The sequence below is a fragment of the Ammospiza caudacuta genome, chromosome 3 (genome assembly GCF_027887145.1).
Source record: "Ammospiza caudacuta isolate bAmmCau1 chromosome 3, bAmmCau1.pri, whole genome shotgun sequence".
NCBI lineage: Eukaryota > Metazoa > Chordata > Aves > Passeriformes > Passerellidae > Ammospiza > Ammospiza caudacuta.
Genome location: NC_080595.1, coordinates 118,630,716 through 118,646,915, shown reverse-complemented (window position 1 = coordinate 118,646,915; position 16,200 = coordinate 118,630,716). Strand labels below are relative to the sequence as shown.

Sequence of the window (16,200 nt, the reverse complement as noted above, 5' to 3'; positions counted from 1 at the left end):
TTGCTGGGGAACAGCACAGATGAGAGGGGACTGCACAGGTGAGACAGGGATTTCTGGTAATAAGCACAGGTGAGCCCGTGATTTCTGGGGGAACAAGCACAGGTGAGACTGGGATTTCTGGAGAAACAACACAGGTGAGACAGGGATGGCTGTACAGGTGAGCCCGGGGGTTCCTGCAGGAACAAGCACAGGTGAGTACAGGAATGTCCCCCCCATGGCTAAAGTGACAAAACTCTCCTTTGTCCCCTCAAAAAGGAAATAAACCCATAAGTTTCTCTCCTCAATTAGGTGAAAAGACACCTCATAGGATCTGGGGGACTTCACCTCAAACTTAAGGATTGCCAATTGGACAGGAGCCAAAAAGTCCCACCTGAGCAATTTACCAGAAAAAGAAGAGACCAAGGAAACCAATCCCTTTTGTGAGGTGTTTTACCATGGGCAAGGACCTCTGGCTCAGTTTTTCTCTGTTTGTTATTTTGCCTTTTATTAAACCCTTTTTGTTTCCAGCATTGCCACAGAAGCCATCTTGCTGATTTTATGCCTTCTAAGGTATAATATTTATATATATAGAATATATTTTATATATTTTCTAAGGTATGTTATATATATATATATTATATATTTTATATATATATAATATATATTATATATTTTATGCCTAGCTGAGCTATCTTGGGCGTGAAATAGATCTTCAAGAGCTTATGAGACCTGGCCCAAATAGACCCAAATTTCAGAATTCCTGGGGGAACCAGCACAAGAAATTCCCCCAGGATTTTGGGGGAACCAGCACAGGTGAGCCCAGGAAGGAAGGGCAGGGCAGGCACACACACCTGGGACAGGCAGCAGAGGGCACAGGAGCAGAAATGCCCAGCACTGCTGCGAAATCTGTGCACTGGGGATCGAGCTCTGGGAGGCTCTCAAGGGCTCCGACAGTGGAAATTGAAAATTTTAACAAAAGGATGGAAGATTAGGAAATAAACCAATTACACCTGGGGGCTCTCAGAGGGATGAATCCCACCCCATTAAGGGATTTTCACATCACTCTCTGAACACAGAGGGGCATTTTGAGGGCAGGAACAGCCCCTTGCCAAATTTCTGTCCTTTACAGCAGAGCCAAGCTGGGGCAGGGCTGGGACAGGCAGGAGTGAATTTATCTCATTTCACAACTCCCCTCAGTGGTGCTAAATTATTGTTGTCACTGCTAGAAATGAAGGGATGGGACTATTTTCAAGCTAAGAACAATTTATTTCTTAATAAATATAAATGTTAATATCAGAGGCTGTCAGATTTTAGAGGAGCAAGCATTTGGCTGCAGTTTAGGAGTAGTCACAAGTTTCTTCATTACAAGGCAATATTTAACTTCCTAAACTAACTGACAGCTGCCACAGGATTTATTTTACTTTTTAAACCTATCACTTTTACTTATTTCTGCTGCATTATTGGATACTTTTATTTAATGGGCTTCTAATTCACAGGCTTTTATTGTAACTTCTAAACTCTCAGTTTATTCCATAAAACCACACCCTTGCATTATAAACCCTTCACCATTTTGCCCAGTACCAGAATATTTAAGGCATATTCTTACTTACAACTATAGAAACACACATTTATGATTTTTTTGTTAAATGTCTGTGTATTGTATTTTTACATTGTACTTTTACATTTACATTTTTACATTAATCTAAGTGTCATCTAAGTCTACAGATTAAACTATTTAGAGTCTGTAGAAGTTGTTTTTGTTTTTCTGATTCTCACACTAAATGGCCTCAAAGAATTGGTAATCCTGGGTCCTGGGCCTTCACAATCCAGTTTCTCACTTATTTAAGGCATATTCTTACTTACATCTATAGAAACACACATTTATGATTTTTTCTGCTAAATGTCTGTGTATTGTATTTTTACATTGCATTTTTACATTTATATTTTTACATTAATCTAAGTGTCATCTAAGGCTATTGATTAAACTATTTAGAGTCTGTAGAAGTTTTTGTTTTTCTGATTCTCACACTAAATGGCCTCAGAGAATTGGTGATCCCGGGTCCTTGGCAATGCTGGTGACACCCACAGGAATGACCAAAAAACGGGGTTTAAATCCCAAACTGACTTACAAAATTAATTCTGAAAGTGCTGCTGTGCTCCCAGCAGTGACATGGAACCCTGGGGATGGTCTTTTCCAACCCTAAGAACTCCATAATTCCATATGGGAGGTCACACATCAGCTGGCAGCTCCTCCTGCTGCTCTCCTTCACTGGCACCCCAGGAAAGGGCAAGCCCTGGCTAATTACAGCTCTGGAATTAATTACAATTATTAATTATTAATGGTAATCATTAATTAATTACAATTATTAATTACTGCTGCTGTACAACACTCCAGAATGGGACCAGCTCCCAAGGGACACTCAAGTGAAAATTCAGATGAATAGTGGTTCAAATAGGAGTTACATAAACACCATCAGTGCCTGGCAATTACCGATAATTGATAATTAACACCAGTCACTGCCACGGAGTCAATTCCTGCTGGTGTCCAGCCTGCCCTGGAGGTGCAGCCTCATTCCTTCCAGGTCCTGGGGTTTTTATTTATCAGCCCCCAGCTCCATCCTGGGGAGCAGCAGAATGGTGGGAAGGCCCTGGAGAGACTCTGGAATGGGCACTTGGTCATCGCAAATCATCAAATCCTGAAAGGGTTTGTGTGGAAGGGACCTTAAAGCACAAATCATTCCTGCCCCTCTGCTTTAATTCCTTTGAAATCCTATGAAAACCACAATCTGGTTTTATATCATTGATCCCACAGAGAATTCAAAGTATGCACACAAGATGTGATTACTCCAAACTCAAACCCCTCGTTTTCCTAAACTAATTCTTCACCTGCTGAAAACGCCCACATTTATTTCTCTCTGAGTTTGGTCATTTGAGGCGTGGAGGGACAGACACAGGGAATGGCTCCCACTGCCAGAGGGCAGGGCTGGAGGGGATATTGGGAATTGGGAATTGTTCCCTGGCAGGGTGGGCAGGCCCTGGCACAGGGTGCCCACCCTGCATCCCTGGCAGTGCCCAAGGCCAGGCTGGACACTGGGACACCCTGGCACAGTCCCAGGTGTCCCTGCCATGGCAGGGCTGGCACTGAGGGAGCTCTGAGCTCCCTTCCCACCCAACCCAGTTGGCATCCTGTCATCCCAAGGTGCTGCTGCCTGCCATGGCTCCGGGCTGGGCTTCTGATTCTCAGCACACAAATCCTGTGGGGGGCACATGTGGGGGGTTCAAGGGACAAACTGAGCTCTGGAGACATCCTGGAGCCACTGCCAGGGCCTGAAGGGGCTCCAGGAGAGCTGCAGAGGGACTGGGGACAAGGATGGAGGGACAGGAGCCAGGGAATGGCTCCCAGTGCCAGAGGGAAGGGCTGGATGGAATACTGGGAATTGGGAATTGTGCCCTGGCAGGGTGGGCAGGCCCTGGCACAGGGTGCCCACCCTGCATCCCTGGCAGTGCCCAAGGTCAGGCCGGACACTGGTATGGGAGCACCTGGGACAGTGGGAGGTGTCATGGTGCCCATGAGGAAAGCCTTACCCATGAGGGGTGCTCTGACCAAGGAGGAAGAGGTTCCCTGCCATGAGGAAAGCCTTACCCACAAGGAGTAAGGAGTAAGAACATCTCACCAAGAGGATGTTCCCTGCCATGAGGAAGGCCTTACCTGAGGAGTGCTCTGACCAAGAGGAGGTTCCCTGCCATGAGGAAAGCCTTACCCACGAGGAGTGCTCTGACCAAGGAGGAGGAGGTTCCCTGCCATGAGGAAGGCCTTACCCACGAGGAGTGCTCTGACCAAGGAGGAGGAGGTTCCCTGCCATGAGGAAGGCCTTACCCATGAGGAGTGCTCTCACCAAGAGGATGTTCCCTGCCATACCCATGAGGAGTGCTCTGACCAAGAGGATGTTCCCTGCCATGAGGAAGGCCTTACCCGCGAGGAGTGCTCTGACCAAGAGGATGTTCCCTGCCATGAGGAAAGCCTTACCCACGAGGAGTGCTCCTTCATCTGGTGCTGGTTGCTGTGGGGGCCGCTGGCATGGCCCCTCCAGAAGCAGTTCTGGCACAGCTGGTAGTTGTGGCACTGCTGGCAGCGGTACCTGAAGCCCATCATGCTCTCACAGTGGCAGTACGAGCACTCCACGGGGTGGAAGACTGGGGGAAACACAAAGGAAAGAAAACTTTCAGGGGATTTTTGGTGAACCCTGATTTCCTGATGAGAGGAAGGAATAAAAATAACCCAAACCCTGATTTCCTGATGAGGGGAAGCAACACCAATAACCCAAACCTTGATTTCCTGATGAGGGGAAAGAATAATAACCCAAATCCAGATTTCTTGATGAGGGGAAGCAACACCAAAAACCCAAACCCTAATTTCCTGATGAGAAGAATAAAAATAACCCAAACCCTGATTTCCTGATGAGGGGAAAAATAATAACCCAAGCTCTGATTTCCTGATGAGGGGAAGGAATTACAATAACCCAAACCCTGATATTCTGATGAGAGGAAGCAATAATAACCCAAACCCTGATTTCCTGATGAAGAGAAGGAATAATAACCCAAACCATGATATTTTGATGAGGGAAGGAATAATAACCCAAAACCTGATTTCCTGATGAGGGGAAGAAATACCAATAACCCAAACCTTGTCTTCCTGATGAAGAGAAGGAATAATAACCCAAACCATGATATCCTGATGGGGGGGAAGGAATATCAATATCCCAAACCCTGATTTCCTGATGAGGAGAAAAAATACCAATAACCCAAAATACAAAACCCTGATTTCCTGATGAGAGGAATAAAAATATCCCAAACCCTGATTTCCTGATGAAGGGAAGGAATTACAATAACCCAAAGCCTGATTTCCTGATGAGGGGAAAAAATAACCCAAAATACAAAACCCTGATTTTCTGATGAGGGGAAAGAATACCAATAACCCAAACTCTGATTTCCTGATGCTGGGAATAAATAATAACCCAAACTGATTCCCTGATGAGGGGAAGCAATAATAACCCAAACCCTGAAATCCTGATGAGGGGAAGGAGTAAAAATAACCCAGGGTTTTTTTTGTGTTTTCTTGATAGTTTGGTTGTTTTACTGGGTTTTGCTTGTGGTTTTTATTTTCTGTCATTGTTTTCTTGGGCTTTGTTTGCTTAGATTTTTGTGGGGTTTCTTTGTTTAGGATTTTGTCTGTGGGGTTTTTTCTTGTGGTATTATTTCTGTTTGTTTTCATTTTTCTGCAAGGGCCAAAACTGGGATTTGGATGGGAAAGACCCCAGTGAAGGGGAGCAGCCCAGCTGGTCCCATCCTGCTCCTGGCTGCTGCCAGGGAATGCCAGGATCAAACCAGGAGCAAACCAGGATCAAACCAGGATCCCTTTTTCGCTGGAGTTCACCCAACATTTTAACCACATCCACCTCCTCACCTCCTGGTGAGGACTTGACCCCATCAAATTTAAATTGCCACCATCAAAATTAATTTAAAAACCCCAGGATCCCTGAGGCTGGAAAATCCCTCCCAGCCCATCCAGTGCCAGCTGTGCCCAATGCCCACCTTGTGCCCAGCCCAGGGCACCCAGTGCCACATCCAGGTGACACCTGCAGGGATGGGCACTGCCAACCTCCCTGGGCAGCCCCTGCCAAGGCCTGAGCACCCTTTCCATGCAGAAATTCCTCCTGGTGTCCACCCTGAGCCTGCCCTGGCCCAGCCTGAGGCCATTTCCCCTTGTCCTGTCCCTGTTCCCTGGCTGTCCCCTCCTGTCAGGGACTTGTGCAGAGCCACAAGGTCCCCCCTGAGCCTCCTTTTCTCCTCTCCCAGCTCCCTCAACCTCAGGAATATTCAGAAAATGTCATTTTAACTAAAATCCACGGGTTTTGCCCTACTGCTGCTCTGACACCCAGCCAGTTCCCACCCCACATCCCCAGGAATGTGACCCCACCAGCTCTGGGGTGCTCTGGGCCAGGACAGGAAGGCACAAGGACAGAGCACCCCAGGCTGCCAGCAGGGAAATGTTTGCAGAAGGACAGAGCATTGCCAGGCTCCCAGCAGGGAAATGCTGCACAAGGACAGAGCATTGCCAGGTTCCCAGCAGGGAAATGCTGCACAAGGACACAGCACCCCAGGTTCCCAGCAGGGAAATGTTTGCAGAAGGACAGAGCATTGCCAGGCTCCCAGCAGGGAAATGCTGCACAAGGACAGAGCACCCCAGGCTGCCAGCAGGGAAATGCTGCACAAGGACACAGCACCCCAGGCTGCCAGCAGGGAAATGCTGCACAAGGACAGAGCACCCCAGGTTCCCAGCAGGGAAATGCTGCACAAGGACAGAGCATTGCCAGGTTCCCAGCAGGGAAATGTTTGCAGAAGGACAGAGCATTGCCAGGTTCCCAGCAGGGAAATGTTTGCAGAAGGACAGAGCATTGCCAGGTTCCCAGCAGGGAAATGCTGCACAAGGACAGAGCACCCCAGGTTCCCAGCAGGGAAATGCTGCACAAGGACAGAGCACCCCAGGCTGCCAGCAGGGAAATGCTGCACAAGGACACAGCACCCCAGGCTGCCAGCAGGGAAATGCTGCACAAGGACAGAGCACCCCAGGCTCCCAGCAGGGAAATGCTGCAGAAGGACAGAGCACCCCAGGCTCCCAACAGGGAAATGCTGCATTTACCATTTTCCACGTGGGCCAGTCTGTGCATGAGGGGCAGCCACACAAGGCACTGGGGAGGAGGGTCGGCCATCAGCGTGTCCAGGAACATGTTGAGCATCACCTTCTTCTGCAGGGAGAGCACAGGGAGCGCTGGGGGCACAGCCAGCACGTTTCCCATGCCGGGCTCCTCCAGGCTGACAGCTCCTCTGTCAACTGAGATTTGCTGAAAAATCACTTTGCCAGGTTATTGCTCCCGAGAAGATGAAGCCTCAGCTTCTCCACGGTTTGCTTTTCTGGAATGTGGCCTGGAGATTGTTTATCCAAACATGTGAATTGGTTTTAATTAATGGTCAATCACAGCCAGCTGTGTCAGACTCGCTGAGTCTGGGTTTTTATTGTCATTCTTGTCAAGCCTTCTGATGTATCCTTTCTCTTTCTTTAGTATGGTTTTAGTATATAACGTAATAAATATAATAAATATAATATAATAAATACAATATAATAAATACAATATAATAAAATATAATAAATATAATAAATATAATATAATATAATATAATATAATATAATATAATGTAATGTAATAATTTTAATAAACAATTTTATATTTTTAATATTTAATATCTTAACAATATATTTCTATTTAATATTTATTTGTTTATTATGTATTTAATAGTTATTTCCATATTTTAAGATTTATTCAATATTTAATATTTTAATAGTTTTTATATTTTCATATTTTTATAATTAATAAGATATAATGTAATGAAATATAATTATTTTCATAATTTAATATTTAACATTTAATACTTAATATTTAATTTATTATTCTTATTTTTAATATTTTAACTATTTGAATAATTTAATAACGTAATAATTTATTAATTTAATGATTTTTATAATTAATGAAATATAATGTGATGTAATATAACCATATAATTTCAAATAATTTAATATAATAATTTTAATAAATAATGTAATAATTTTAATATTGTAATATTTAATCTTTAATTTAATAATTTAATAATATAATGAATTTTATAATTAATGAATTATATTATATTATATTATATTATATTATATTATATTATATTATATTATATTAGCCTTCTGAGACCTTGGAGTCAAATTCTCATCCTTCACCTCATCCTGGGCACCCTGCCAACATCACTGGCACACTGTTCCAATTGTGCCTGCCAGGAACGTTCCTGTGCTGCCCCAGCCATGGAATCAGGGATGGTTGAGGTGGGAAGGGACCTTAAAAATCCCCCAGTGCCACCCCTGCCATGGCAGGGACACCTCCACTGCCCCTGGGTCCCTGGCAGTGCCCAAGGCCAGGCTGGACATTTGGGTTGGAGCTCCTGGGACAGTGGAAGTGTCCCTGCCATGGCAGGGGTGGCACTGGGTGGGATTTAACTCCCTCCCAACCCAAACCAGTCTGGGATTCTGAGAACATTTTAAATTAAAGCAATTTACACGTTTTAAGCCCCAAAGTCCAGCCTGGCCTTGGGCACTGCCAGGGATCCAGGGTGGGCACCCTGTGCCAGGGCACAATTCCTAATTCCCAATATCAGATGTAAATCTGGAGCCTCTGTGATTCTGAAATCAAAGGCTGTTTCCTACTGTGCCACATTCCAAACATGCTAATTGCTAATTAACTTATATTTAGTCACTATAAATTTTACATCAAATGCTGCAGAAATGTTTCTGCTGGAGCATCATCATGCCCAGAGTCTAAACATTTAATTTTAGGCCTAAGATCAATCAAGTTCATGTTTACAGTTGATTTTGGGATTAGTTATATTATTTACATTACCTCAAATGAGAAACAAATCGTTGGAACAATTAAAATGCAACTGCAATGGATTTTAAAATAAACTGGAGCACAGGAGGTGTTTACTTTGAACAGATCCTGGAAGTGACTTGTTAAACTAATTGTCTTAACACAGTGAAAAAGCTTTGAGAAATCAAGGGAAAACAGTGAAAATGGCATGGTTTGTGTTTTGGGGAAGGAATGAGTCAATGCTGATGTTCTGATGGGGAACAGGGGAGGCCCTTCATGGAGAGGGATCAACTGAAATGCAGAAAATCCTTCAGCTGCTTATTGTGGGCTGTTTCAAAGTGCTTGGGTTGTACAGGGGACCTCAGTGACCCCCAGCCCCAACGCCCTGGGAACCCCGAATCCCAGATCCTGAATCCCAAATCTCACATCCCAAATCCTGAATCCCCCATCCCAGACCATGAATCCCAGACCCCAGATCCCAAATCCCTGATTAAAAATCCTGAATCCCAAATCCCTGATCTCCAATCCCCAATCCCCGATCCCCAATCCCAGACCCCAATCCCTGATCCCAGATCTCTGATCCTGGCTGATCCCAGACCCCTGATCCCTTATTGAAAATCCCGAATCCTGAATCACAAATACAGAATCCCAGATCCCCAATCCCTGATCCCAGACCCCCAATCCTGAATCCTTGATCCCAAATCCCAGACCCCAAATCCCCAATTCCAGATCCCCAAATCCCAGACCTCAAATCCCCATCCCAAATCCCAGACCTCCAATGCCAGACCCCAAATCCCCGATCCCAGACCCCAAATCCCCAATCCCAGACTCACAAATCCCCAATCCCACATCCCAAATCCCCAGTCCCAGACCCCCAATCCCCAAACCCAAATCCCCAATCCTGAATCCCAAATCCCCAATCCCAGACCCCAAATCCCCGATCCCAGACCCCAAATCCCCAATCCCAGACTCCCAAATCCCCAATCCCACACCTCAAATTCCCAATCCCAGACCCCCAATCCTCCAACCCAAATCCCCAATCCTGAATCCCAAATCCCCAATCCCACACCCCAAATCCCCAATCCCACACCCCAAATCCCCAAACCCAAATCCCCAATCCCAGACCCCAAATCCCCGATCCCCAATCCGAAATCCCCAATCTCTGATCCCCAAATCCCCAATCCCAGACCCCCAACCCCAGACCCCAAATTCCCAATCCCAGATCCCCAAATCCCAGACTCCAAATCCCCAACCCCAGATCCCCAAATCCTAGACCCCAAATCCCCAGAACCAGGACCCCCAATCCCAGGCCCCCAAATCCCCAATCCCAGACCCCAAATCCCCGATCCCAGACCACAAATCCCAAACTCGCAATCCCAGACCCCCAACCCCAAACCCCAAATCCCCAATCCCAAACCCCAAATCCCCGATCCCACACCCCAAATCCCCAATCCCACACCCCAAATCCCCAACCCCACACCCCAAATCCCCAACCCCACACCCCAAATCCCCAATCCCAGACCCCAATCCCCAATCCCCAGACCCCAATCCCATCCCTGACCTGCTGCGGGAAGCAGGTGCGCAGCGAGTGCTCGGTGTAGCCGAAGGAGGGCCCCTCAAACACGGCCGTGGGCAGCTTCAGCACCTCCCGCAGGAACTGCTCGAACTTGGGGAACACCAGCAGCCCGTTGGAATCTGAGATCTGAGAGAAAATATCTGTAAGGAAATACAATAAACCCCCATCAATATGGGGTCACTGCGGGAACGGCTCCCGTGCACCCCGAGGGGTTCCCTGAGCTGGGCTCGGAGCAGGGCTGATGGCAGGGCAGGATCTATCCAGGTCAGGGCTCCCAGTCCCTGCTTCCTCCAGGCCATGCCATGCCATGCCATGCCATGCCATGCCATGCCATGCCATGCCATGCCATGCCATGCCATGCCGTTATCGCATCCCATTATCCCATCCCATGGATCCCATTAATCCATCCCATTATCCCACCCCATCCCATGGCATGCCATCCCATTATCCCATCCCATCCCATCATTCCATCCCATTATCCCATTCCATGGATCCCATGGATCCCATCCCCTGGATGCCATGCCACGCCATCCCATCCCATCCCATTATCCCATCTCATGGATCCCATGCCGTGCCATGCCACGCCATGCCATCCCATTATCCCATTCCATTATCTCATTCCATTATCTCATCCCATTCCACGGATCCCATCCCATGGATCCCATCATCCCATCCCATCCCATTATCTCAACCCATTATCGCATCCCATTATCCCATGGATCCCATCCCATTATCCCATGGATCCCATCCCATAGATGCCATGCCATTATCCCATCCCATCCCATCCCACCCCATTATCCCATCCCATTATCTCATTCCATGGATCCCATGGATGCCATGCCATGCCATGCCACGCCATCCCATGGGTGCCATGCCATGCCATCCCATCTCATCCCATTCCATTATCCCATTATCCCATCCCATGGATCCCATGCCATGACATGCCATGGATGCCATTATCCCATCCCATGGACCCCATTATCCCATCCCATGGATGCCATGCCATGGATGCCATGCCATGACATGCCATGGATCCCATTATCCCATCCCATTATCCCATCCCATGGATCCCATCCCATGGATCCCATCCCATGGATCCCATCCCATCCCATCCCATCCCATCCCATCCCATTCCATGGATCCCATGCACAGCTGGGACAGAGAGGGAGCAGAGCAGAACTCCAGGGGAACACAGCTGGAACCTGAACCTACAGAACCCCCAGAGGAGGCTCCAGAGGGGAACTCAGCTGTGCCAGTGCCAGAGCTCGCAGAGCTCCAGGGAAATGCCCACTGAGGGCCCAGGGAATGGCAGGGGCACCACAGCCCAGGATCTCTGGCACTGGGAAATCCCAACCTGCGCCCAATGCCCACCTTGTCACCAGCCCAGGGCACTCAGTGCCACATCCAGGTGCCACCTGCAGGGATGGGCACTGCCAACCTCCCTGGGCAGCCCCTGCCAAGGCCTGAGCTCCCTTTCCATGCAGAAATTCCTCCTGGTGTCCACCCTGAGCCTGCCCTGGCCCAGCCTGAGGCCATTTCTCCTTGTCCTGTCCCTGTCCCCTGGCTGTCCCCTCCTGTCAGGGACTTGTGCAGAGCCACAAGGGCCCCCCTGAGCCTCCTTTTCTCCAGGCTGAGCCCCTTCCCAGCTCCCTCAGCCCCTCCTGGGGCTCCATTCCCTTCCCAGCTCCCTCAGCCCCTCCTGGGGCTCCATTCCTTTCCCAGCTCCATTCCCTTCTCTGGACACGCTCCAGCCCCTCCAGGTCTCTCCTGGCAGGAGGGGCCCAGAGCTGCCCCCAGCACTGGAGGTGCCCCAGCAGTGCCAGCACAGGGGACGGGCACAGCTGGGAAGGGGAATCAGATCCCATTTTGGGTCTGGGATATTGGGAATGAGGAATTGTTCCCTGGCAGGGTGGGCAGGCCCTGGCACAGCTGGGGCTGCCCCTGGATCCCTGGCAGTGCCCAAGGCCAGGCTGGACACTGGGGCTGGGACAGTGGGAGGTGTCCCTGCCATGGCAGGGGTGGAATGGGGTGGGATTTAATTGGGGTGGGATTGAATGGGGTGGAATTTAATTGGGATGGGATTTAAGGTCCCTTCCAGCCCAAACCATTCTGAGAACATTTGTGATCAGAGGAGTTCACACTTTTTAAGCAGCTCTGTGGGGACAAACATCCTCCTGAGAGCAAAAGGTGCTGAGCAGCTGTTCCCTGATGTTTGTAAGGATGGAAGGAGAAGAGGGAGGTGCTGCAGGTGCCCCACTCCCTGTCCCTGCTCCTCCCCGAGCCCTGGGGGTCCCTGATCCCCTCCCCAGAGCTCCAGATCCCAGGGGCAGGATGCAGAGAGCACGACAGAAAAATGATGTCAAACAGATCTCAACGATGTCAGACAGAAACCAGAACTGTCCTGGGACCCAGAATCTCCTTGCAGAGATCCCACACAGAGCCAGCTGGGCCCTGAGGCACCCCCAGAGCCTGGGATGCTCCAAAGGGAGGATTCACCAAAGGAATCACGACCTAGAACTGCCCAGGATGTGACAGATCCCAGATCTCCTCCGTGACACTGAGCCCTCTCTGCTGTTATTTCAGGCACCAGCAGTAACTAAACATCAAAAAGCTCATGCTGGCAGAAAATAACCTTCATTTCAGTGATCAAAACCAGCTTCAGGAAAAAAGACACTCTCAGAAAGGCACATTTCCAGTAAACTGGAGGAATTATCCCAGTTTCCTGAAAGAATGAGCTCAGGAAGAAGCCTGCAATGCCTTAGTTGAGAGGGATAAAGACACCTGGAATTTGCATCACTGACTGAAGAGAGCAGCTTGAACTGAAGGTCCCTTGAATAATGTTTATAACATTATTTTTATAACATTATTATTTATAACATCTTTTATAAAGAAAACATATTAGGAGAAATGGGGGCAAAAAAGAAAAAAAAAAAGGTGGATTTGTGTATTTTAGAAAAACAAGCCAGCCAGAAAAATTAGACTTGACCTAGAAACTGAATGTGGAAAAAAAGGTCAGGATGAAAATGCACACAAAATGAAACCAATGGGAACAACTAAAATTAGAGAGCCAAAATTCCAGAATCCGAATCCATTCTGGAGCAGAATCCTCCTGCACAGGAGCTGAAGGTCTGCAATGAACCTGGCAGGGTGGGACACAACAGGGACAGGACACAATTGTATTTAAAATGGGCTGAAACCTCCTGGGTGTGCTCAGATTGAGCAGGCAGTGAAGTGATCCTAAAGGGAGAGAAGTTCAAGGTATGGAAATCTGAAAATGAGAGAGAACAGCTCAGGCCGTGCCAAGGGGAAATTAAAAACCCCTCCAAGCCCCACCAATGTTTGTCTTGCAGTGAAAAAAGTGGGTTTGTGGTCAAAGTGGGAAAAATCCACATGGGGAATTGGCAGGGAAACTGGAAATGCTGAAAAGCAGGATGTAATAAATAAGAATAAATAAATAAAAAGTAGGACATCCTTTCAAAGGGCAGCTGGTGACAGGATGAGAGGGAACAGCCTCAGGCTGGGCACCTGGAGGAATTTCCCCATGGAAAGGGGGCTCAGGCCTTGGAGCTTTGGGGTGCCCATCCCTGGAGGTGCCCCAGGAATTCCTGGATGTGGCACTCAGGGCTCTGGGGACAAGGAGGGCACTGGGCACAGCTGGGACTGGGTGGGCAGAGAGGGATTTTCCAGCCTCAGGCATTCTGGAATCTGTCACAGACACATTTTATGAAAAATTCTTTTGCAGGATTTTTCTCCTGAGAAGCTGGTAGGCCTCAGGAACAAAATGTAAACAATGGTTACCTGCTGCTGTGGGATGCAACAGGTGGGTCTGGGATTGGTCTCATGTGGCTGTTTGTAATTAATGGCCAATCACAGACAGCTGGCTCGGACTGTCTGGTCAGTCACAAGATTTCCCTTTCCTTTTCCTTTTCACTTCCCTTCCCTTCCCCTGATGAAATCCTTTCTTCTATTCTTTTAGAATAGTTTTAACATATAATTTTCCTTTAATACAATACATATCATAAAACAATAAATCAGCCTTCTGAAACACGAAGTCAAGGTTCTCATCTCTTCCTCTGTCAGAATTGCTGCCAAATCCAACAGGGATGGATCCCTGCCTTGCACAGCCCCACAAGGAGCTGCTCATCCCAGGAAATCCCAGAGCCAGGGAAGGGCCCCCAGTCCCTCTGTGCCATGGGGACACTCTCAGGACACTGTCCTGTCCCCACCATGGGATGAGAAAACATGAAAAAAACACAAATCCCAGGATTTCCAGAGAGCTCCAGCCTGCTCAGGAAAGGGAGGCTGGGCTGGGATCCCTCTGCACAAGGAGATTTTGGGGGTGAAGTGGGTCAGTAACCAGGGAGACATGTGGGAAATGGATTTGTAAAGAATAAAACAAGACTAGGTGTTTTATAGAATTAGAGCTTGTAAAGAGTAAAACAAGACTAGATATTTTATAGAATTAGAGCTTGTAAAGAGTAAAACAAGACTAGATATTTTATAGAATTAGAGCTTGTAAAGAGTAAAACAAGACTAGATATTTTATAGAATTAGAACTATGAAAATACATTGCAGCAAGACAATGTGGAGAAGAAACAGAGGTGATTGGTGTTGGAAGTGATAGCAGCACGGTGTGGCAAAAGCTGATAAGCCAAATAACATTTCTAAGCTGTTGTAACCAAGAAATGGTTTGGCTTCTGATGAAATGGCATTGGTGTCTCACTGATAATACTGATAATAGAATAAAAAATCTTTTTAGAAAATAAAAAAAAATCTTTTTAAGATTTTATTCTTAATAGAATAAGATCTTTTAATAAAACTTTTAAAGATTTTATTGTCAATAGAATAAGATTATTCTAAATAGAATAAAATCTCTGACACTGATAATAGAATAAAATCTTTTAAAACACCTCTCAGGTGCCCTGTCTCTGTAAAAGCTGCGAAAATCAACAGGAAAGAGAGGGGGAAAGCCAAGCAGCACAATCATAGTGCTGAGAAGAAACCCAGAGCAGGGAGCAGCTGGAAGGGGAAGGAGCAGCTGGAAAGGGGAAGGAGCAGCTCTTTGCTGTTCCCCATCCTGCTCAGGATTTTCCAGAACTGATTTTCTAGAACTCTTCCACCACCGCTTTCCTTTCCAGCTGGAGGAATCCTGTTCCGTGTGCTCATCCAGCAGGATCTGGGGTTTGCTCAGAGAGGAAAGGAACTGAGCTCAGGGGCCAGCAGGGCTCTGGGACAGGGCTGGGAGCAGCCTGGGACACTGGGAGGCGTCCCCAGGTCCCTTCCAACCCAAACCATCCTGGGATTCTACCTCAGCAGCTGGGATTACAGAGTGAGAAGGTGCAGAGAGCCTCAGGAAATTCACAGGAACCTCCAACATCCCCAAAACAGGGAAATGGTGACACCTGGGACATTTCCATTGGGAATCAGCCCTCAAATTCTCCATTTAAAGAAGTGCTAAATTGAAGGAATGGGCTTGGGAAGGCTCCTCAGTCCTGGGCTTGGGATAACCAGGAATTGGAATATGGAACAAACATCCCTGGAGGTGTCCCAGGAGGCCTGGATGTGGCACCCAGTGCTCTGGGGACAATGTGGGGACTGGGCACAGCCCCAGCTCAGTGCAAAGATCACAAAATCAGCACAATAAAACCCTCCAGAACGGAACAGAACAAACACAGGGAAAGAAAGAGTCCATAAAGGTGGGATTCCTCAGGGGTACTCACATCTGAGCTTGTCCAGGATCTTCCCCCCACACATGGTGGCCAGCATGGCTTTCACTGAGAACACTGTCAGCTTCCCATGGCCCTCACTGCAGGGAAAGGCACCTGTGAGAACTGCACAGGGATGGAGACAAAACCACCCCAGAAATCGTGGGAATGACAGCAACCACCCCAGAAATCATGGGAACAACAACAACAACCACCCCAGAATCACTGAAATAATGGGAACAAAAATAACCACCCCAGAAGTCATGGGAATAACAACAGCAACAACCACCCCAGAATCACAGAAATCATGGGAACAACAACCACCGTCCCAGAGCCCCAGAAATAATGGGAACAACAACAACCCCAGAGCCCCAAAAATCATGGGAATAACAACAACAACAGAGCCCCAGAAATCACAGGAACACCACCAACAACCACCCCAGAATCCCAGAAATAATGGGAACAAAACCACTCAGAA

At 47.6% G+C, this 16,200-nt stretch overlaps 1 protein-coding gene across 1 annotated transcript in view; it reads right to left on the bottom strand.

Moving 5' to 3' along the window:
- The window catches only part of DTNB (dystrobrevin beta), a 148,687-nt gene that overhangs the window by 108,240 nt on the left and 24,247 nt on the right, over positions 1-16,200 (bottom strand). Inside the window, exons 6-9 of the mRNA XM_058802790.1 lie at positions 15,738-15,823; positions 10,003-10,157; positions 6,680-6,785; positions 4,007-4,173 (exon numbers count right to left, since the gene is read on the bottom strand). Of these exons, the coding sequence (XP_058658773.1) occupies positions 4,007-4,173; positions 6,680-6,785; positions 10,003-10,157; positions 15,738-15,823 (514 nt within the window). The remainder of the gene's footprint in view (positions 1-4,006; positions 4,174-6,679; positions 6,786-10,002; positions 10,158-15,737; positions 15,824-16,200) is intronic.